This window comes from Bos grunniens, chromosome X, assembly GCF_055505025.1.
Source record: "Bos grunniens cultivar Pamir isolate PY7600 chromosome X, Bosgru_T2T1.0, whole genome shotgun sequence".
Classification (NCBI taxonomy): domain Eukaryota; kingdom Metazoa; phylum Chordata; class Mammalia; order Artiodactyla; family Bovidae; genus Bos; species Bos grunniens.
The window spans coordinates 112,836,411-112,861,093 of NC_141194.1; the positions used below are offsets into that span (position 1 = coordinate 112,836,411).

The 24,683-nt window shown below is 41.0% G+C and overlaps 1 protein-coding gene across 7 annotated transcripts in view; it reads right to left on the reverse strand.

The window, feature by feature from the left end:
• The window catches only part of AFF2 (ALF transcription elongation factor 2), a 536,669-nt gene that overhangs the window by 144,060 nt on the left and 367,926 nt on the right, over window positions 1-24,683 (reverse strand). For all 7 annotated transcript variants that reach the window (XM_086389838.1, XM_086389837.1, XM_086389834.1 and 4 more), the window contains 2 exons: window positions 24,497-24,533; window positions 24,176-24,209 (listed from right to left, as the gene is read on the reverse strand). In XM_086389838.1, coding sequence (XP_086245964.1) covers window positions 24,176-24,209; window positions 24,497-24,533 — 71 coding nt within the window. The remainder of the gene's footprint in view (window positions 1-24,175; window positions 24,210-24,496; window positions 24,534-24,683) is intronic.

Sequence of the window (24,683 nt, forward strand, 5' to 3'; positions counted from 1 at the left end):
GTATCCTGACATCAAACCACCCTAACTCCACATATGGTGTCTCACACCCATGGGTCTTGTTGATGGGAATTCTTTGGGTCTATTTCATTTTTAAGATCTAATCCCTCAGTCTTTTTAGGAGAAAGTAAGGGCTTAATCCATATTTAATATCCTCTCCAGCTCTTCAGAAATGTACACCATCATGCTACAACATCAGAAAAATCTGTTACATTACTAACAATGGTTTTAATTCATTCTTTGAGTTGTTTATTAGCACTAAATTAAATAAATGCAAAAATAACAACTTTTGTATATTTCCCAAGTATGCAATTATATAGCAAGAAGCCTTTGCTGAAATGTCAAACATCTTTCCACAGAGTTTCGCTTAATATTTATTAAAACAGGGCCACAGACTCCTTTATCACATGCTGACTCTCCACCATCACTTGTTCTCGCGATATTTCAGCCCTCTTCCAAGGCTGATGGTACTTCCCATTTTACAGATGCGAGTGATTAGAGACAGAGCATTGAAAAGATGTATCACACAGCATGTTGCTGAGGTCTGCACCAGTACAAAGCATCTTCTATGTTCTATACTACTGTGAACATCTAGAATGTGCTGAGATTGTTTTTCTCATCCAATACAGCTTCTTCTTCTTTTTTTTTTTTCCTTTTTGCTTCTGCTTCTTTAAGCAGAGACAAACAAACCCACAAAAAAGTGCCTGTCACTCTGCTGTATTGTTTTTCCACTAATTATGCTTTATTTAATTAAAAATAAAAGCCAATGTATATCCTAGGCAAAGAATCTTACTAAATTGACAGCTTAGAAATGTGAAGCCTCTCTTTGTTTAGGGGCACAAATAATCCTTGAAGACTAAGAGCGTAAGTTTACCTACATTTCCCTCCCCTTGTCCTGGAAAGAACAGCTCTGGGAGTCACGGGTGGGGGGTGTCATAGAAATAACCTTGTCAATCCTTTCTGCCAACAAGGGTGCTAATTAGAGCCAATTAAGAGCCTCGTTTTTTGTCTGTGGAACATCTGTCCATAGGCATTGAACTCTAACACCCCGACTCATTTTATCAAGCCCCAAAATATCAGAAAGCATTTCATGTTGGTCCCTGCTAATGCAGCTTGATTTTCAACTCATAAGAAGTTCCGAATTCTGTTTTTAGTCAGGATCCGCTACTATATTCCTGTACACTCTCACCGTCATTCATACTTACTCTATTCAGAAAGAAAAATCTTCGTGAGGTGTTAAGATGCCCTGATCAAGAGAAGTGGCAAAGATAAAACCATGGGAGACCCACGCTTCTTGTTACCCTATATTCTGCTTCATTTCTCTAAAAAGTAATGTATTGTTACCTAGATAAATGGTCTTTGTTTTCTCTCTCTCTTTTTAATCCTGGTGAGGTAAAGGCCAGTGTAAAATAGCTTCTTTTTAATTGAACCTATTCTGTGTATACAGTGGGTCCATAAAAGCGCCTCCATCATTAGCGTTTGGTCATGCAAATGAAGGTGTCCTGCTGTTTCTTTCTCTCTTTATAAAGTGCCCTTTCAATCAATGTTTGGGACAGGACAGGACCCTTGTGACTTGCAGCTTGTTTTATTCTGTGTGGCCAGGAGAGAACTTCATTCATTCCAGGGTAGCTTTATAATGACACATTATCACAGACGGTGCCTACGCTATTTCTTCCTACTGCCAAGTATGTGGTATATTTTCTGAATTCACTGCAGACTAGGAAATCTGTTCATTTCATCTGGCAAAGATTCCTTTAATTCGGCTGTTTTTTTAGATTCCATTATGAAGCCTTTTGTCCTTTCACTTCAAAGTAAACAAACACACTCATTGATCTTTAGAGGACTATCAAATTTTACTGTAAAACGCATTATTGCCATATCATTTTCTTCAGTTCTCTAATAATGTTATTTCACATTATTCAATTTGTGACCCGCCTCGTGCAGTGAAATGTCATGAGTCTTCTCAGAGTGAGTTAGAGTCTCACAAGAAGTAGAAAAATAAATTTATTTAAAACAAGATGGAGTTCTGACTGTTAACACATTATAAATTGCTCTATTTTAAATGTCTGAACTGGGCATACTTAAAATCCAAGGGCATATTTCATTAACGTTTATGCAATTTTTCAGGAGACTTTTCCCAATGTTACCACTCTTCATCAGATGAGAGAGCTTGTCAAGAAAAATTACAGTTAATAGTAGTTAATGGTGGTGAAATTCAATGGACTTGTTTCTATTTTGTTTTACTTTTGCTGGAAATAATGAAAGTATTACATGCACAACCCTTATGTTGTTTGCAAAAATGCATCCAGTTCCAATGGTAGGTAATAGAAAGCTTTATCTGATTTATAAAACAATCTATGTAAACCTACTTTTATGTCTTATTTGATTCTCACCATTAGCCTGAGCTAGGAAGTATTCTAAAATGTATCTCACAGCAACAATTGGATGCACTATGCCAAATTAATCTGCATAAATCTATACCTGTGTATAGGACAGTGGAATGCATGTTTGAGAAAAAGCAATACATTCAGACTGCTGTGTAGGTGGAATCTGGGGAAAAGTCAAACCACCGGGCTTCACCTCAAATAGAAATATTCACTTCTCCAGAGGCAATACACATTGTCTATACTAACCACACCATTGAGTCTTCTATGTCTCCATTGCAGGGAGGCCGTTCCACCCTTTTTTGGCCAATCTCAGGTCGCTGAGTTGCACCCCAACCAGTCGGAATTGGATATCCCTTTGAAAAACCACATCCACTCTGGTATTTTAAGGTATGTCAACTGGCAGTATGACATTCAATCAGCATGCTGCCTGCTTCTCTTTGAGTAAAATATCCCTCATTGCTATGTACCAAATGATGAAGACGTGCTCAGAGGGCACTGGACCTTAATAAATGACAGAGAGAAGCAGCAGTGAAGCCCTGAGCCCTGGTGTGATACTTTTCCATTTATTTCTTCCTTGGCTTTCATCAGAACTCAGTCTCAGAGAAAGAAAAGCAAAATAAGGAATTTATACTCCAAGGCCAGATCTACCCGCGGATGCATTTGCTGGCATAATTTTATCTAATGGCAAACCTAAAAATCTCCCAACTTCTACAAATTGAACTTCTACTTCTCTTTGTAAATGAAAATGTGTGTGTAATGTTGCTACTATCATGTCTGACTCTTTGCGATCCTATGGAACATAGCCCGCCAGGCTCCTCTGTTCATGGGATTCTCCAGGCAAGAATAGTGGAGTGGGTAGCCATTGCCTTGTCCAGGGGATCTTCCTGACCTGGAGATCGAATCCACGTCTCTTATGTCACCTGCATTGGCAGGTAGGCTCTTGACCACTAGCACTACCTGGGAAACCCTGAATTCCTTTTCACATGGCCCCTGGATTTCCAGCCTCAGTCCCACCCTATCCTCTTCTCCCTGTGGACAAAGCAAAGTATTGGGTTGGCCAGAAAGTTCATTCGGGTTTTTCTGTACCATCTCACAGAAAAACCCAAACGTACTTTTTGGCCAACCCAACATAAGGACAGCATAAGAAGGCTCAACTGGCAGTAAGAAGCATCCTACAAAACTTCACAACTTGGCAAGGTAAGCTGTGTCTATGGATCTACGCTCAGTAAATCCTCAAAGAATAACCATGAATCTACATCGGAAGTTTACTGGTGCATCTTTTATGCCCTTGAAAAAGTAACTTGCTACTCAGATGATGGTTCAATCTGAGATACCAGACTTCAGAGAATAAGCAATCAATGCACAGATTTTGAAAACACTAAAGGTGACTAGATGGCCACTTCCTAGTCCAGTTACCAAGATAATGTAAAGAAGAGCTCTGATGTCTGGACAGTGAGTTTAGCAAGATCACGTGTGTGACGGTCACCATCTTACCTCACCCACTTCCAACCTGGAGGAGGGCACAGTCTTACAAACAGGAGTATTGTACCACTCTCTCAGAGCACTTTTTATTTTCATCTTTGCTATTTTGGGTGTGTACCTCACCCTCCTATTGCTGGATTTCTTATTTTAACCCTACTAGTATGCTGAGAAACACGGTATTTACAAAAATGCATCTGTGACACCTGTGCATAAAATCAGTAGTGATAACGATCCTTGAGAAAATCTAAAGGCAGAGAGTTAATTTCTGAAATAATATTTGAATTTCTCCATATTACAAAGTAGGTGTTATAATATCTTCCAAATACAATCACTGTACCATCTCTCTACAAATTTTGCAAGCTGCCTGTTACTCAGTATCCATCAAGAATAAATACGAGAACAATATATAATTGATGATGGCAGAAAGAACCAACTAATCAGAACTCATCTCTGCTACCCATCAGTATTTTGGGTGCTTTCATATCCAATCAACTAATTATCTACCATCAAGCCTCACACAATGTGCGTGAGATAAGACATAATGAAAATTATAAATTGCTTGTATGTTATATTCATTATTGTAAAATGTGTTCCAAACTAATGTTTATGTCAATAAAGTAATTAAAATGATAATTAAATGGAGTACTGTGTACACAGAAACATCTTGTTTTAAGTGTGTAGCTCAAAAGACCAGAAATACCAATGTAGGGGTTATAATCCCAGTTTAACTACGTCGTAAATATTCCTCATAATAGGAGATCTGTTATCAAGAAAGTACTTAAAGTTAAGGACACATTCTTGGCCTCGTTGAAAATATGATTTGGCTGTATGGAAGGGAATACATCAGCTCTGGAGGACTGGTGTTTTTAGAGCCAAGCAGCACACAGAAAACAAGGGCAATGTGGGGAATGCTTTCCTTTAGACTCTGGATTGGTGTGATCCAACCTCCCTCCCTACACTGAAAAATAAATTCTCTTTTAATTGTGTTTTTTCTCAATCTAAGGTTATGCAAGTTTGCATTCTCAAAACGCATTCCCACAGAGGGAGGAGGGAAGCCAGCCAGCTGGGGCAGCCACAGTTTGAAGTGGACAATCCACCCGCTTAGATTTGAGAGGTGACTTCATTACTGCATTTTCAATAATAGCAGCATTCAGAATGGTCTCAAAAGTCACCAGGATAATAGGACTATTATCTCTCTCGGCAATATCTAATAAAAAGCTCTTAAGCACATCCAGTCCCTGGTTTTATAAAACATGCAGTAAATGATCTCCCAAGAATGTTCGGTGAGTCGGCAGCGTTTCTTTCTCTATTCAGCCAGCTTTTCTCCCCTTGGTGGGGGAAGATGATGGGCAGTGTTGGAGTCAGCCACCCCTGAGACAGCTTCTAGCTGCAGGTGGTCTGCAGGAGGAAGGAAAGGCTCCCACCAAAGAAATCTTTAGGAAGAAAGTTGGTGAGCTTTCAGAACACTCTCCATACTGTGAATTCAAAAAAAAAGCCTCCATGATTTTTTTCATACAAATTGTCATTTCACTAAACTGCCTAAGAGGACCATTTGATTTTAAACATCCTCTCTGATCTGGTGGGGCAACTGGAGGAGAAATAGAGTGAGGGTGGAAAGATAAAAAAGGAGTATTACCACTCCAGGTACATGTCGAAGCTGTGTCTAGATATATGATATATGTACAGAGAACTCCACGATGATGTTGTTCTCTGGATGGGCACAGCCCAAGTTATGCTGGGCAAAAAAATTCTATGGCCAATTCATAGAAACCTTTTCCATTCTACACCCCTATCGTAGAAACACAGTGAACATTAGCATATTAAAGGCCCAAAGAATTCCTACAATGAAAAGACTCATTAGGTTTTTTTAACCCGCTGTTTTCCAAATATATTGGATCATAAAACTCCTTTTTTTTTTGAATAACAACTACTATTCTATGGTAATCCTTTTATACTAATATTTTATGCTAAAGCACTTAGGAAAAAGTGAAATTTAGAAATTTCATATCTAAAAGAATTTTACCTTACATATCTGCATAATTGATAGAAAAGCGAGGTTATTTTCTTTCCCTCTGAATTGATTTGTCTCAAATATTCACAACATTTGCATAGCGTAAATAAGACTATACAGCCAAAGTTTCCAAGGGAAGTTGTTTGACACTAATAAGATTTTTTTTTAAGTCACAGTAAAAAACTCTGATTTTCAATTAGGCGATGACAACCAACGTGCTGAAATTCTCAAAATAATCACCCAGAGCTACATTTATGACTCTCTCACCAGACCTGCCTAGTGGTCACAAATGAACGCAGAAATAGACCTTTTAAGTGGAGAAACTCACTGTGTTCCTGGAAATTCTCTGAGAATCAGTCTGAAATTAGTGCTCTACAAATCAAAGACCCAAAATTTATCCTGTATGATCGATCAGCTCAGCAAAACCTTTGATAAAGCTGTTCAAGCTGAATTCCATAGGGAAGTTCAAAACTGTGTTTGGCCAAGTGATGATTTTCCTTTGTTTCTGAGGCTGCTTAATTTCATGCAGACGAAGACAAGTTTCCCAGAGATATCGTCTTAGAAGACAAGGAAATCCACAGAATGTCAATCTCTGTGTTGCTGTCAGTTTTCCTGCGTGGTCTGACCCTCTCTCTAACGGAGACTAAGCACCTCTGTTGTTAAAAAAGCCAAGCCATCAGCACCTGAATGAAAGCATCACAATGAATGCAGGGAGCTCAGCCCTGGCTCCCTTTTCAATGGCATTTTGCTCTATTCTAAATGACGATTCCAGGTAACCTTTCCACATTGTCTGCCAGGGTTCTTTAGAGAATTCTTGATCTGAGAGATGCTACACCACGGCTCTAGTTACTGATCAGTCCATTTCACGTTGGCTGTGAATACTCTGCACTCCAAGGATTACATTCCATTCCCAATGTTAGTCATAATAAAAATGGCTCTAATTTTGTCCCTAATTTATTGTTAGAGTTTCAGCTCATGGAATGTCCGTGAACCAGGCAAACTAAAGGGGGAAGAAGGGACTGAAGGATTAGGTTCCCATGAGAACAAGAACAAGGCTGTGTTTGATTGACTGCTGTCGAAATAACGGCATTTCTCTAATTATGAATGAGCATTATGGAACCACCTCTGAGGCAGCCTGTGGCATCTCCATCTCTACTTGTGTTAGTGAAAGCTGCTGGACTATATATAATTAATATTAATGATGAGTACACTCTATAAACTATGGACCCTGATTTTTTTAAACATATTTTTACCTTTTTATGCTATACAAGTGAGCATCACTTTGCACAATAGATTTGTTTCTGGAAAGTGCATGTAAATTGATGTTTTGAAAATCAAACCATATTGTGAATGCATGAGATGAACTTCCTATTTAGAGGAAACCTGCAGTGAATCATTTTCAAAGTGAAGGATTCTTTTTAAGGGTGAAAAATTACCTTTTTATCTGTTTGGAAATATATGCGAGAATTTTGTGACAGGTTTGCTTCAAGTGGGAAAACATCTTTCTATACGTCCTTTCTTCTCTCCCACGTAAAATTGTGAGCCACAGTCATTCAGTGATAACCATCATTCAGCCAGACTACACTGGGATGGAGCGGGCACGTGGATGTGCATATTCTCAGGTTTTCATTATGAGAGACTGTCATGATTTGTCAACTTTGTCCCTTGCTTTCTTTTGCAGAGGAGGAGCTATTGAAATGCTGTTTCTGAGAAACACTGCTTTGAAACCTTTGTATATATGCACCATTCACGTTATGGAATTAAACTAAGAAAATAGCTTCAAACTAGGTTCAAACGGGGGAAATTTTCTTATGGCTTTAAACTGGACCTGGTTTGACATGCTCTGATGTGCATAATGTCTCATTATGTCTCATCACACTTATTTACATGGAATTAAAAGGCAACAAATCTGACCTGAACCATGATTTTAAGAGTCAAGTTACTTTAGTTTAGATCTAAAAGTTTTAGCAAGAGTAATAGAAGAGTGTTCTATAAAAATACTTCCTATTATTCTATAATTTTGGAACAGGGCTTCTAGGAATTTAATATAAAACTCTATGCAAAAGAATGGTCTTCAGGAGCCCTGCTCTTCCACAGAGGTGGTCTCTTAACCAGAATAATTCAGGCTGTCCAGAGGAAAAAAATCACTCTCCAGAACATGGAAATTCATTCACTTGTACTGATACATTTATTTTACCTACAGTTTCAGGTTCTTATAATAATAGAGGTGCCAGTAGACAATAAAAGTGATGCCGGATTCTAAATTAGGCTACAGATTGGAAAGATTTCATTGAACCTCCTTTGATTGCGTTTTATATTTAATTTCTGTCACATTCACAATCAAATTGCTAAAGATAATTCTTTGCTCAGAATTTTTATCTTCTAAAAGTTTTAGATCTTCACTTATTATACCACTTAACTAAATTCCTTATAGTATATTTTCCTAGCAAGGGAAGAAAAACAATTAGTCTGTTGGGCCTGAAAGAGATGTTCTAAAAAAAGACACATAAACAAATATTTTTCAACACTGCCTATCTACTTTATGGTGATATACTCTTAACCCAGTGCTTAGGACTGAGCCAAATAGTACCTCAGTGGATTATTTATCATAGTTCACTCAGTAATGTGTTTACTGAACTACTGTTACAAGTATGTGCTGATATATTTTGATATACAGTATGTCCTACAATAGTGTGTCTTCTGAAATTTCATTCTTATTTTTAAAACCTATTTGAATGTTACTTTACCTTTACTCTCAGCAAAAACAAGCTTATTTCTCAAGGGATTCAAAGTCAAGTCTGATCATAATTAAAGGCAGAGTCTGAAATGTCTTTTAAGACCAAGGAAACAGATATGCAGCATCAGGAATGATTCGACCAGGCAAGGGATTAGAGTGCTTATTTCACAGAATGGTGGTGGCTTGTTCATGAAATTTTATTCATTTTTTTTCTTGTTGTTGTTATTCAGACGAATCCTTTATGCATGCCAAAAAAAAGAGAAAAATCAGAAAAGGGTTCTGTGTTGCTTGATTAGAACACTGCCAACGTGTTGCTCTAATATTTCAGAAATAGTCATTCATATAGATGTCAACCAAGCAATCCACAATTATGAAATTACCCCAGTGGTGATTTTACCGAAGGTGAGAAGCTATCCTGGGAATCAGAGACAGAAAACATCTTGGGTCAAGTTCTGGCCCTCTGTTATCTCTGAGAAGGTGTTGCATTTGCAAGACAATGGAGTCTGGTAGATTCCAGGATTGGCAGCAAGGTGGCATTTCAGGAGTCTCTTACTGGAGTCAGCCTGACATAGGCTCAAGACATGAAGACACCATTATTGGCTGGAAGAACTTAGTTTCCATTCATGAACCTTAGTTTCTTCTGGGTAAAATGTGGGTGAGAGTGGTGCCAACATCTCACTGGATTGTGAATATTCAATTAGCTAGTGGACATAAAACATTCAGCAGAGTACCTAGACATCGTTAAGTCCTAGCTTTTTTTGTTTTGTTTTGTTTTTAAATAATCACAGGATTAAAAGCACAAGTGTGGCTGTGATAAGATGCTGTAGTGAGCTCCCAAGAAGAAGAAAGTGCTTAGTTCCCAAAGTGGATGAATTTGACACATTTCCACTATTCTTCATTTTTACCCTTGGGTCCTGGGGTAAGTGAGTCCACAGAGGAAAGGTTCATTCTGGAGAGGTCTTCCTTGAACTGGGAGCCTCTGGGAGAATTCAGGGAAATGGAAGGAAGGACTCCCCAAATGACTGAAGAGTGGAATGCAGCATAAAGGGCTCTGCCTCAGAGCATACAGTAATAATGACAGTATTAACTTTAAGCATAAAGAATAAAACAGTTAACGTCTAATGAGAACTGCCTATGTATCAAGCACTATAATAAGCAGTTCAATCATTTAGTGCTATCATGCAGGTGCTATTTTCATCCCCATTTTACAGATGAAGAAACTGAGTGACAGAAAGGTTAAGTAGCTTGGCCAAAGTGAAGTGAAAGTTGTTCAGTCATGTCTCTTTGTGATCCCATGGATTATACAGTCCATGAAATTCTCCAGGCTAGAATACTGGAGTGGGTAACTGTTCCCTTCTCCAGGGATCTTCCCAACCCAGGTATCCAACACTGCAGGCAGATTCTTTACCAACTGAGCTATCAGTGAAACTGGGACTTGAACCCAGGTTCTGAAGCCTGTCCACTTCAATCTCTACATTACATGGATTTCCATGACTAAACCACTTAGACACACACACGTGCATACACTCACATATTTATATTTCTTCTTATGACACTTCTCAATATGGATTGAGGAATCTAAAAATAAAAGATCTCAAAAAATGTAATTTTTAATTCAGAATAGCTGACACCTTCTGGATCCTTATTTGACTATGTACTATTCACTCGAGAACAATTTCTGGTTATCTACTATGCAGCAGGTTGTATACTAGTTGCTAAGAAAGCACAGGTGAATCCATACCACCCTTGTCCCTAAGGAGAGATTTGTAAACCTATTATGTCAGTAGAGCCCAAGGTGTTACCTGAGGTTCTAGAACCCTCTCAAGGGGAATACTGGTAGTGTTTGCTGGGCTTTCCTAAGCATTTCTTGGGTTGTAGGAATATCGCAATTCCGTCATCATACTCCCAGTCTCCTTGGCACACAGACTGACCAAACCAGGCTGAAGAGACATTCAAGGGATACGAGACGTTATCCCTTCAGGTCTTCAGCCAGAGCCGCCCCTCTGTGGAAGGCGAGAGTTCCTGTTGCTTCACATCCCTCCCCCAATTACCTGATATCATCCTGTTGCCTCCCATCCTTTCCCCAGCTACCTGATATCGTCCAACAGGATGAATATTTGCTCTCTGTTGTGTGGGAAAGAGTCTGCCAACTTTCCCAGAGTGAGATCATCACTTCTGGTGGGAAACTGCTCCTTTCAGAGCGTTAAAGAGGTATTTTTTAATGTGTTGCCTAAGAAACACATTCCAATCCTGTTGTAGCGTGTCAAAAAAAGCCCAATCAAAATTTTTAGAAGCCTGTTATGGAACCACAGACAGAACCCACAACTAATTATAAAGCCAGAGTCACTATGAACTGCTTGTCTTGAGAGAGAAATACAAAAGGAAGGATGGAGAATTTCTGGAATTTCAAATTCCTCAATCCCTCATCTGCTTCAGTGGTGAGAGGCCCCATATTGCTTGGTTCCTACTGCCCTCGCTTTGGGAGCAGCTCTTTATGCCACTGGGCAAATCAGAGCCTGCCTGCTGTCTTGATCTGCAAGTCTGTCATGTGCCTGCTCTGTTATTTCCCTCCTCTGCAGAATCCTGGGCCCAGTAGCCTGTGGTTTGACAGTGGCTGCCATTTGGACCATGGGCCACTGAGGTTTGTCTGCAAAGGACCGCCCAGGAGTATCTTTTCTCAGTGTCTTTACATCTTTTCTGTGTCTCTTGGCTTCCTGCCACCCTGAATATCACAACTCTCTGTGAATACTATACATTGAACTGACGCTGATTTAAATTTCATGCAGAAAACTGCTCTGCTTCAAACCACAACCATTTTTTATATTTAAAAAACTCATCAAGATATTATCTCTTTGTGCCACCCCCCAAACACACACACACACACACACACACATACACACACATACCAGACAGAAAGGCAGATTATTTAAATCAAGAGGCTGTCTCTAACAATCTTAAGTGACCTTTCTTCAAAGTTCATGGCAGCAGTGAACTTTTAAATTTCTTGTGACTGTCAGGATCTAATTTTCAAGGTATGGTTACCACAGTAGCAACCTGGAATTTTACTCCAGTTGTAAAGGTCAAGACAGGTCACTGGCTTCAGGTCCTCTTCAACCTCAGAATAAAACAGCCCCTCTCCTCAAAAGCATGAAGATAGGGTAAATCTAACTCCCAAATTCCATTATCTAAGACAGTGAGATTGAAAAAATGTATGTGATTAAAAACAACAACAACAACTACTCAGATTCTTCTTCAAATGCTCAAACTGTCAATGAACCAAATAATGAATGATCCCTTGTGGGTGGAGCATCCAGAAGTGTGCTGGGGACATCTAAGCTAAGTAGAAGAGTGGTCCACATACAACTGGCTTCTGGTCCAGCATCACTCTCTTGTCTGCATTGGGAATTGATCCTTTGATCCAAACCACATCAACAAAACAATTGTGCGAAGTAATGGCAGATACTAGCAAAAAGAGAACTCAATTAGGGCCCAAGAAGTGGGACCGAGCCTTGCGACAGTGAGTTGTGTGAGCTTAGGGCCCATGCTTATGCCATCTGAGCACGACTTTCCTCAGTGATAACATGAGGCGAGAATTAATGCCAAATGATGATTGGCAAAGCCCATTCAGGAGTCCCCCGATGTTGGTGCATTTCATGATGGAGTCTGAGCAACAGCACATCTCTGTGTTACATCTGTTGAAACAAAGGCTCAGAAAAATGCCAGGTGACTTCATCAAGTCACATGGCAGGAAGAGTGAGAGCTGCAGTTTGAGCCACCTGGAAGTGCAGGCCCAGCAGCTGAGGCCCCCTCCTCTGTCTTCTGGCTCCCAGAATTGAGTCAAGCCCAAATGTAACAAAGATAATGCCCTGTGTGGAAACAGAAGACGTCATAGAACCAGAAGAGTATTGTCTGTCTCTGTACTTAATTCATAATTGTTCAATTGAAACTTTATACAAGTGTCGAAGATAGGGCCTCAGAAAGAAAAGTTAGAGTTTTGTACTCCAAGAATCCTAGAGTGAGATTCTGTCTTCAATCATACCTGGCTTTGTCATCTTGAAACAGTCATTGAAAGGCTCTGAGATGCAATTTCCTTCTCCATAAAATCAGTTTCCTTTTACAAAGGGGCAGTGAAGACAGCAGGTGAGGAAACAAGTGAAGTAGAGAAGTGTGGCACAGCCACAGGACTTCAAGCAGGCCTGGTTCCAGCATTATCACCGGCATTGGCTGTCTGTCCGTAGGTGTCTGGGGTGTTTGCTAGGTGCCCTCTTTGAGCCTTTGAGAGAGCAATCTTGGGAGTGGAGATGATGACATCCCACCTCAGAGATGCTGTGAGGATGACACAGCTAATGCTTGTGAAATGTTGGCCCCAGCGCCTGGCCCACAGATGGTGCCTGCAAATGATGACTCTAAGGACTTCCCTGGTGGTCCGGTGGTTAAGAATCTGCCTTCTAATGCAGGGGATGCAGGTTCAATCCCTGGTCTAGGAACTAAGATCCCACATATGGCGGGTCAACTAAGCCTAGGCACCAAAAGTATAGAACTCTGTGCACTGCAACTACAGAGCCCTTGTACTGCAATAAGAAAAGCCCTCATGCTGCCACTAGAGAAGTCCCTGCATACCACAACTAGAGAGAGAACAAACCTGCAGCTGCAACAAAGACCCACCACAGACAAAACCAAAGGTGACTCTTCATGACACAGGCACACAGCTCACATGCAGTTAGTCTGCTTCCCTTTGGCCCATGTTACATGATATATGAGAATGATTTTGGAGAAATATAGAATGACCCTTGCAATTTCTAGATACTGTTGACAATTTCTAGAAATTACAAGCACTACATCCTTTTCTGGATTTTTCTCTTGAAAATATAGAAATATCCCACACAGTTATGATACTGAGTTATCTAATGGGGATTTTTAAAAAGTGGGCAACTGTTGCAAAAACGAGGTAACTCCTGAACATAGGCAGTGGTGGTGACAGGACTGTTGGTTGCTCTGTAAATCATGACCTTCAATGACCTTTGCTTCCTCATCCCTCTCTCAGGCACCCCAGAACTTCGCTGAGGACCAAGTGGTATATTAGGGGTTGTACTTGGATGCCAAGATCTCACAGGGCAGCAAAGAAAAACAACTGTGTCCCACTGGGTATCACAAAGCATATTCCAACCCCGCCGTTCTCTGTCCCAACACTGGCAGCACATTTGCAAATGTCAATCAAATAGTTTTGAGACCTTTTCCTTTTCTGGTCTTCACATAGCAGTGGAAGCATGAACCACAGAAAAAGGCATTTCTATGATTTTTCTACTAATTTTGTGGCTATGATCATGCAAGCACCTGCCATGTTCTACTGACATTGCTACCCACTCATTAGTAAAGTAGAAGGGCTTTTCAGCAGCTCTGAGAAGATGTCAAGAGCAGACCACTTAAACAGAATGTTCCTGATACTGTAATTGGGGCAAAGTATGTGGCTGACTGTGAAATGTTTGATAGGATGGAAAAGCAGAATGAATAGCTCAGAAGCAGGGTGGATATCCATTCTCATCTATTCCAGGTTCAGTTGGGTAGGGTTTCGTTTTGTTTTTTTGTTTGTTTTTTTCAGGAGGGGTTGTTTGTTTCTTTTTAATTTCTAGGAATGATCCATGGGGCTTTTTGCACTGCAGCTATATTTTCTTCACCTGATCCTGGAAGACTTGTCTATGCTCTGACTGATGAGTTCTGGCCCCATAGCATCTGGAGAACATGGGGACAAGGCAGCACACTCTGATGAAAGGCAGAATCCGTGCTTCCAGGCCCAGTTCCACCACTGCGTAGCTGGGGGAGTCTGGTGAATATCTTTCACTCCCTGAGCCTGGCTTCTTTGCACCTGGCTATCTAATAGGATTGTTGTAACACTCACATAATGTTAATATATTGTGTGAAAGTGCTATCAAATTCGCAATCACTGGGCATGTGAAAAGTAGTCCTGGTCATGGTATTTTACAACCTAGTAATTGATAAAAGAATGTGCACATCTGTGCAAGCATCTCATTAGATCAGATGCATTAGAGGGGTTTGATACTCCGGGAGACAGGATGTGCACATGTGTGTGTGTGTGAGAGAGAGAGAGAGAGATCAAAACATTACATTCAATGATTGTTCTTGCTCAGTTGCTCAGTCGTGTCTGACTCGACCCCATGGGCTACAGCACACCAGGCTTTCCTGTCCTTCACTATCTCTGGGGAATTGCTCAAACTCACGTCCATTGAGTTGGTGTTGTCATCCAACCATCTCATCCCCTGTCATCCCCTTGTCCTCCTGCCTTCAATCCTTCCCAGCATCAGGGTCTTTTCCAATGAGTCGGCTCTTCATATAATGTGGCCAAAGTATTGGAGCTTCAGCTTCAGCATCAGTCCTTCAATGAACAGTCAGGACTGATTCTCTTTAGGATTGACTGGTTTGATCTCCTTGCAGTCCAAGGGACTCTCAAGAGTCTTCTCCAGCACCACAGTTTGAAAGCATCAGTTCTTTAGTGCTCAGTCTTCTTTATGGTCCAACTTTCACATCTGTACATGACTACTGGAAAAAACATAGCTTTGAGTAGACGGACCTATGTTGGCAAAGTGATGTCTCTGCTTCTTAATACACTGTCTACGTTTGTCATAGCTTTTCTTCCAAGGAGAAAGTGTCTTTTAAATTCATGGCTATAGTCACCATCTGCAGTGATTTTGGAGCCCAAGAAAATAAAGTTTGTCATTGTATCCATTCTTTCCCCATCTCTTTGCCATGAAATGATAGGACTGGATGCCATGATCTTAGTTTTTGGAATGCTGAATTTTAAGCCAGCTTTTTCACTCTCTTCTTTCACCTTCGTCAAGAGGAGCTTTAGTTCCTCTTCATTTTCTGCCATTAAGATGGTGTCATCTGCATATCTGAGGTTATTGATATTTCTCCCGGCAATCTTGATTCCAGCTTGTGCTTCCTCCAGCACAGTACTTTGCATGATGTATTCTCCATATAAGTTAAATAAGCAAGGTGACAATATACAGCCCTGACGTACTCTTTTCCCAATTTTGAACCAGTCCATTGTTTGATGTCTAGTTCTGTTGCTTCTTGATTTGCATACAGGTTTCACATGAGGCAGGTAAGGTGGTCTGTTATTCCCATCTCTTTGAGAATTTTCCACAGTTTGTTGTGATCCACACAGCCAAAGGCTTTAGTTTAGTCAATGAAGTAGAAGTAGATATTTATCTGGAAATTCCTTGCTTTTTCTATGATCCAAGAGATGTTGGCAATTTGATCTCTGGTTCCTCTGCTTTTTCTAAATTCAGCTTGTACATCTGGAAGTTCTTGGTTCATGTACTGTTGAAGTTTAGCTTGAGGGATTTTGAGCATCATCTTGTTAGCATGTGAAATGAGTGCAATTGTCCAGTAGTTTGAACATTATTTGGTATTGCCCTTCTTTGGGATTAGAATGATAACTGACCTTTTCCATTCCTGTAGCCACTGCTGAGTTTTCCCAATTTGCTGGCATACTGAGTGAAGTGCTTTAACAGCATCATCTTTTGGGATTTGAAATAGCTCAGCTGGAATTCCATTAATTCCACTAGTTTTGTTTGCAGTAATACTTCATAAGGCCCACTTTGACTTCACATTCCAGGATGTCTGGATATAGGTAAGTGATCACACCATCGTGGATATCTGGATCGTTAAGATCTTTTTTGTATACTTCTTCTGTGTATTCTTGCCACCCTTCTTAACCTCTTCTGCTCCTCTTAGGTCCATACCATTTCTGTCCTTTATTGTGCCCAGTGTTATTTTTATTTTGGTCTCTTGCTTATTCACTTGAAGCAACTCCCGCCAGCCTTATTTGTTTCACTCCCATTTACTGTTGAAAATCTCTAGGAGAACTTAGAAATAGGGCCATCAATTGATAACACTGGGAATAATTAAAAATTTTTTAAAATAAGGTTGTAAAATAAAGCAACTTTTCAATAAAATAAAGCAATTTCCACACTGGTAAGCATGACAGGTGATGGACAAAACTGTCATAAAAACCAACCCAAGTATTAGTTCTGTTCTTTTTACTTTCATATATGAAAATAGAGATTTCTAGAGAGAAATGTTGTTACCATCACAGGCTACCGAAATCACCCTTGTGGGAATTGCTAGGAGTGGTGAAGTCCCTTACAGGTTTGGACTACCCCACCTCACCAAAGGAAGCATCTTCCAGGCATGTGACAAAATCTGGCTGCTGGCCCTGAGCTGCTGCTGCTGCTGCTGCTGAGTCACTTCAGTCATGTCCGACTCTGTGGGACCCCATAGACGGCAGCCCACCAGGCTCCCCCGTCCCTGGGATTCTCCAGGCAACAACACTGGAGTGGGTTGCCATTTCTTTCTCCAATGCATGAAAGTGAAAAGTGAAAGTGAAGTTGCTCAGTCGTGTCTGACTCTTCGTGACCCCATGGACTGCAGCCTACCAGGCTCCTCCGTCCATGGGATTTTCCAGGCAAGAGTACTGTAGTGGGGTGCCATTGCCTTCTCCAGGCCCTGAGCTGAGGCTGAGGTATCTACAGAGTATCCCCATCAGCACCCATGAGTATGTGCTGTGTCAGAGAGCCTGACTCAATGACAGTGTTCTGATCTAATCCTTTCCCTGATAGAAAGCAAATGACAGGGTCCATTTTAGCCCACACTGTGCTTGGGCTTCCCTGGTGGCACAGTGGTAAAGAATCCACCTGCCAATGCAGAAGACACAGGGTTCGATTCCTGGGTTAGGAAGATCCCCTGGAGGAGGAAATGGCTACCCACTCCAGTATTCTTGCCTGGGAAATCCCATGGACAGAGAAGCCTGGTGGGCTACAGTCCATGGGTCACGAAGACAAATGACTGAGCATGCATGCAAGTGTTCAGTCTACTTTGGTTTGATACCAGGGAAAGATCGTAGGTGAATTCCAAGGGGATGGCTTAAGTGCATGCCAAGAGTATGTGCTCTGGAGTCTGTCCAATTGTGGTTCTATTACTGTGGCCCATAGGGTGACTCACTCAAAATCCTTGAGTTTTGGTTTCTGCTGCTGTAGAATATAAGGTGCTGACTCCCATGGGTCTGTAAAGAGCGAAAGTTCCTGACATCCTTGCTGTAGATGCTCAGTGGGTAGGAGCTGGTTGAGATACTGGTGTTATCCATGGAAGTTTTCACTAACCTGTGGGCTCATTGGTGGGGAGTGTGCATGGTTTCACTATGAGTTACTACCCTGCGTTGCCCAGAGCCTTACACATAATAGGGGCTCAAAGCATTTTTGTTGTAAGGAATGAAGTAGTGAATGAATGAATATAAATATGGATGCAAATCAGGTAGAAAAGATGACATACTTGACTTTTTCCTGAGAGAAAGATGTTTGTTTCTAATTACAGACATGTCTCAAAATCCACCTGAAACATACAAATCTTGGGCACCTGAACAAAGACACAAAAAGCAAATCTGATCTTTCAAGATTTATGCTCCCTGAGCACAAACATCTATGTTTGCAGCTTTTGTAATGAAAGCAGAAATCCACAGCTCCTGTCAAAGGTGCCCCAGTTTTCAGTCTTGGCACCCGTCAAGCACCAGCAGCTTCAATACTTCTTGACGTGCACATTGCAAATGCCAATATTGCTTGTTGTCACATTAGCCAATATACAGTCCTCAAAATAAAATCCTCTTGATGTCTGATTACTCTTCTTAAGGACCTCATGCTGATTCATTTCAAACTGTGAATTACCTTTAATTCACAGCTTGAAAAGGCTGCCAAATTTTGTTTTCTCTGCTCCCAGGTGGCTGTCCCTGATGTAGTGGAGAACTTCCAAAAATATATTAAGTCCTTAGGAAAAGTTGGCATGCTCTAAGATGCAGGGCATACAAGATGGGTTAAATGCAAGAGTTGGCATATGTCTCAGTTTGAAAGTTGGAATGGCTGCGACCAGTGACAGTCACCAAGATTACCAGTTTATTGGGAGAGTTTAGTTTGGCTTTTGTAAGCCTTAAACTTATTAGTAGTATTTCTAAATTCCAAGTACCAAATCATCTATTCTGATTAAGAATTAATCTGATTATGAAAATAACAGTCATTTTCCCCCTGCCTCATTACACATTTATTCTGCTCCAGAAATTGTATCTAAGTAGAAGACCAAATTAAGTGCTTAGGAAAGAACATATGAAATTGCTCAAATCTCAAATCAGATTCTCAAAGGAAACATTTTCCATGATGAAAGTTTTTGTAGAAAGATGGTCAAAATTTTCATGCATGTTTTTTGTGTTTTGGAGTTTTACTGATAAAAAAAATTGTTTAAAAATTCATCTAAGAAATTATGTAGCACTTGCTACTGGTCATATCAAACTAGAAAACAATCTTATTATCTTTCTATTTCCTGTGATAACGAAGTCTTCATACCCTATAGAGAAAAGATGAGAAATAATGCTCTTTCAGTTAAATCAAGCAACTTTAACCAGGTTTGGAATCATCAACTTCAGCTCTTCAAGTCTATTTGAAGGTTTGTGTCCAGGTACAAAATGCCAAATTTGGTGACCAAATCCCTGACTGCATCAGATTCCACAAGGAGGGACAACTCAGTGGGAAAAGAGAAGGCTTTGAGCATGCAAGATTTCCCACGAAGAGCAATGTAACTTACTCTGCCCTCCTGTGTACTCATAGCTAACATGTCTGTTCAAGATAAACAGTTTGTCCTCCCACTGAAACCGTGTATACTTCGTAAGGAGGGATGATATTCTAATGTCATTTTTCTCATGTGTAAAATGGTAATTATTGGGAGCCCCTCCAGGTTGGCATGGACTGTAGCCCACCAGGCGCCTCTTAGACCCTCTTTAAAGTGAAAAGTGAAGTCGCTCAGTCGTGTCCGACTCTTTGCGATTCCATGGACTATAGTCTGCTAGGCTTCTCTGTCCATGGGATTCTCCAGGCAAGAATACTGTAATGGGTAGCCATTTCCTCCTCCAGGGGATCTTCCTGACCCAGGGATCAAACCCAGGCCTCCTGCATTTTAGGCAGATTCTTTACCATCTGAGCCACCAGGGAAGCCCTGCTAAATATAATAGGGTGGTGTATATAAAAGCACCTGGCATGAGACCTGACACCTAGCCTCACCCATGATCCACCAGCAGAGTGATTATTGTCACAAATGTCTACCATTCCTGTGAGAGTGTAACTTCCTGTCCTCCTATCTGGTGCTACATTCAAGAATTTGTCCATGTGGTATGCATTGTTGTCACCCACAGGTAAACTGGCCACAACTAGACTCTTTTTGTCAGGCCTTTTGTCAACTGTCTGGGTCCATGGCTGGGAAGTTTTCAGACTTGTAGCTAGTGCCATAAATGAAGAAACTGGTTTCATGGCAAGGAAAGAGCAGACTTATGGTTACATTTCCAGTGGTCATGTATGGATGTGAGAGTTGGACTGTGAAGAAGGCTGAGCGCCGAAGAATTGATGCTTTTGAACTGTGGTGTTGGAGAAGACTCTTGAGAGTCCCTTGGACTGCAAGGAGATCCAACCAGTCCATTCTGAAGGAGATCAGCCCTGGGATTTCTTTAGAAGGAATGATGCTAAAGCTGAAACTCCAGTACTTTGGCCACCTCATGCGAAGAGTTGACTCATTGGAAAAGACTCTGATGCTGGGAGGGACAGGGGGCAGGAAGAGAAGGGGACGACAGAGGATGAGATGGCTGGATGGCTGGATGGCATCACCAACTCGATGGACGTGAGTTTGAGTGAACTCCGGGAGTTGGTGATGGACAGGGAGGCCTGGCGTGCTGCAATTCATTGGGTTTCAAAGAGTTGGACACGACTGAGCAACTGAACTGAACTGAACCTTTATGTTGGGCTTTTGTGGAAACTATCCAGAAATTCTCAACAGCACGACCTAAAACACAGGAGACACCTGATAAAAAGGGGGTCTGCATGATTTCCAACTTGACAGAATCCAAATGCAAACAACCAAGGATGACAAAGGAAATACCCAAACATCCATATATGGAGCTGCCATCTTCTCACTGGTCCTTACAAAATGAGCTAAAGTCAAGGCAAGACTAGAGGGATACTCTTGAGTTCATGGTTGCTGTCTGAAACTGATTGACAGGAAGAATTTGATCTGTCCCTATTCAGGATGGCTCATAAAAGACCAACAAAGTCATGTATTTTGGTAAAGCTACTGCACTGACAAATAGTTGACAAGCTGATAGAGTCAACTAGATGAAGACATCTAACTCAATGAAGAAAATTCAAGTTTTTTGGATTTGATTTCCATTTGCTCCTCCATTGTTCTTTAATGGTGCCATAAAGAAACCAGAAGGTAACCCATTATCTGGGGTGTCCCTTCAATCTCTGAATCTTTTCCCTGAAATAAATGGGTGCTTTAGAGGCAGGACAGACATGGTATCACTGTAGAACTACACAACTCTACAGCCTGAGAAATACAACTTGACCTTCAATAGCCCATGTCCCACTCTTCTGGGGGAAAAAGACCATTTTTGAAGGAGGCTAGAAACTCCACTGGATTTAGAAGACCTGGGTGAGGCCTGTTCCAAGACTATAATACTCTGACTTATACAGGCTGAGGGAAACAAAACCTTCTGGGTCTTCTTTCCTCCAGAAATTATTAAGGGTTTACATTCAATGAACTTTGAGGTTGAGTTGAATTACTAGAAAGTATAACTGTTTACATTTGAATTGTGGCAAGTGTTTGCATGTATACCAGTATGCATATATACATATGTTTGTTATTTTGCCTCATGTCCCTCAAGGGGCTCTATCTCTATACTCTGAAATAAAAATAAATTCCCCCTTGATTTAAACTTGAATCCTCTCAATCCAAGGTCAATGCTTTCCCCCAGTGCCATCAGTGTCATGGAACAGAGACTCAAGCCTGGATCTTGAAACTCTCCCAGTTGCATGCTCTGGCCTCCTGGGAAGTTAGGGTTCCAGCTGGAACAGGTAGGATGTTACCACTTAGATGGACACCCTATAGAAAGCACTGTGTGTCAATGGAGCATGCTGGGGCGAGAAGAGCTTCCATCTTCCCAAGGCCAGTGATCCCGCTGCATCACAGAGTCTGGTTAGTTCCGAGCTTGCACTCGGGGAACCCTGAGCCGGTGTTTTCAGTCCTGGTGCTGATCCGTGTAGTCCTTATAAACAACCCAGGCCCAAATGGAAGATCGGCATTTCGTCATTTGGGGAAATGAGGCCAAAATGAGGAAAACAATCAAGTAGTCCAGTAGCAAAGGGGCTTTGATTTACAGGGCTCTCATGTCTTCCTACTGCAGTGAGGGCTAGGGGCTTGCCCAGGACATTCGTAAGCCTTAGGAGGGTGTCTCTCCTGCAGAAGGGCTGTCTTGGGGCTGCTTCCCACCAACCTCCAGCCACTAACAGTCTGTCTACATGCAGGATGTTCTCAGATGCCTGGAGGATGACCTTGCCAGACGAAAAAGCCTAGAAACTGACTTAAAAAGCAGAGTGTAGTAAAATAAGGGAGAATGACTATAATGGCTAAGTTGATAATAATTTGGAAGCTAAAAGTGAAAATAATTATTATAGCTCTGATCTTTCCTGTGTTAAACCTATACCCTACCACAAGAAGGTCATTTATTCCAGCTGGAGTCTGACAAACAATGCTTAGACTTTAGATCAAGCAACTAAAAGAAGAGGGGTTCACTCAGTAAACAGACTCAGTGTCTTCCATTTTTATCAACAAGGCCTATAGAGCACATTAGCCCTACTAAATGCACTGTATACCCAGTGCTACTGTCTGCAGATGCAGCCTCTAGCTATAAACCACAATTGACAAGTTTATTTCTGTTAGTTACAAACTACCGAAATACTGCATTTTATGGTCTATATGGAAATCAGCATATTTCACAGCAGGAGCCTAAAACTCTTGCTTTAGGAGTAGAATCATTTTACAGTGGAAAAAAAAATATTCTTATAAGTTTTCATGTTGGGAAACCTGCACTGATTTCCTGAATGCTCGACTGTGTGCGTGTGTGAGTGTATGCGTATGTGTATGTGAATTATACTGGCTTTGGAATAAGAGTGGAGCAAGTTAGGAGTAGAGGTAAGGAGAATAAGGTTTATTGTCTACTAGGATAACAAGGGGGACGTCAATGCAAAATGATGACTGGAAAAGCTGGAATGAACAATATCAAAGATGATTTTGGGACTTCCCCGGTGGTCCAATGGTTAAGAATCCACCTTGCAATGCAGGGGACGTAGGTTTGACCCTTAGTTGGGGAACTAAGATCCCACCTGCCATGGGGGAACTAAGCTTGTGTACCACAACTACTGAGCCCATGCGATTTGGAGCCTGCAAGCCACAACTTGAGAGAAATCCAAGCACCACAACAAGGACCCAACACAGCCAAAAAAACACTTTTTTTCAATTACCACATTTCCATGTAATTTGGCCCTTAAATCAAGGTTATAGTTTTATTTTCCTCTTCTCTCTTTTTCCCTGGATTCTTTAAATGGAGAATTCTGGGGTATTGAAATGGAACCTTGACTTATAAGGCACGGATCAGGCCAGAAAACCAAGAGGACTGATGATGAGGTCAGCGTTTGTGGGAATTTAGTACTAAACAGAACTAAGACCATGGAAATACCACTGACTTTCTCAGAGCCTTGGTCTGTTTGGGAGTCATTCCCAGTTGTTTTGTGCAACTATTCGTGATCTTCCAAAAGGTGAGCAATTCACTTCAAGTGTGCCATTAGGCCACTCAAATGACGTACATTATTTCATTTTGAAAATTTTCAAGTATGTGACTATTACTCACACAGAAAAGTTGGCTTCCATTTTCTATTATTAGGAATGAAAGAAGTTGTGAGAGAACTACTCCCTTGATACGCTCTTGGACAAATGGATATTACAAAATCTACAATAGTTAATCTGAGGAAATTGGTTTCTCCAGGCCCCTCCTTCAGTGAACATTAGTAAAAAATGAAAACAGTGTGGAGTGAATTGCAGGGCCCTGGCTTCTGAACCTAGTATCATGCAATCTCTTATTCCATCTCTTGCTGGCTGCCCTTGTTTATCTTTAATATACAGTCACCAGATGACCTGTGAACAGCGAGGTCCCAGGCTGACTGGCCAGAACGATGCACTCAAGCCCTCATGTTCAAACACCGCTACGTAGGCGGCTTCTTTCTCCATCCTAGTCAGTGGTGGCTGAATGTTACATATAAAGATGTCTGTGGCTGAAGTGACACAATGCTCAAACAACTAGACAACTGAAGACTCACAGTTCAAACAACTCACATAGCTCAAACAACTCAAGAATCACAGTTATTTTTGACCCAGCTTGTATCTACAATGCTAGAGAGCCTAATGGTGATTTCATTCATTTTGGCCATTATTGGCTTATCGTGGGAAGTCTCACTCTCCCCTCTAATCACAGTCCACATTGTTAAGAGGCAAGTTTCCTATTTTCAAGGAGCAGCAGACAGAACAAGATTCCCTCAGCACCAAAGCGCATTTTCCTTGCCAAATGCCCCTGAAGAAGCCTGTTTCAGAAACCTGAATACTCGGGACTTGAATGGTACTCACTTTGTAGAAGCTCTGCTGGTCGGGTCACTCCACTCTGAAAAGAAAGCGCACAGACATTTACTGTCCACGTTTTCTACTGTCAAATGATAATTCTGAACAACATTGGTTTTGAACATGCAGCCCTTCCAGTTACACTTTTTCACAGAATCCTTCCATGTATAACAGATGAAGTAAAAAGGAAACCAATTGGATATATCACAATGTGACTTTTTCTTATTGTTATTTCATGTTTGCATGATATTAGGTAGGAAAGAGAAGAAAGTGAGGGAGGAGAGGAGATAATGGTTTTGACCAAGAAAGATTTTTTTTCAAAACACTTACTTTGTAAGGCAAATCCTGGAGTCAGATGTTGGGATTCCTATAAGGAAGAACACAGACAATACAAACATTAGTTAAATGATACAAAAGAAACAAAAGGTCTATTTGTTACTGCTGAAGATATAACTTGACTAATGTTGGCAAATAGGAAACCACTGTTAAGGAGTCCATTAATTAGGTTACTGTCAGT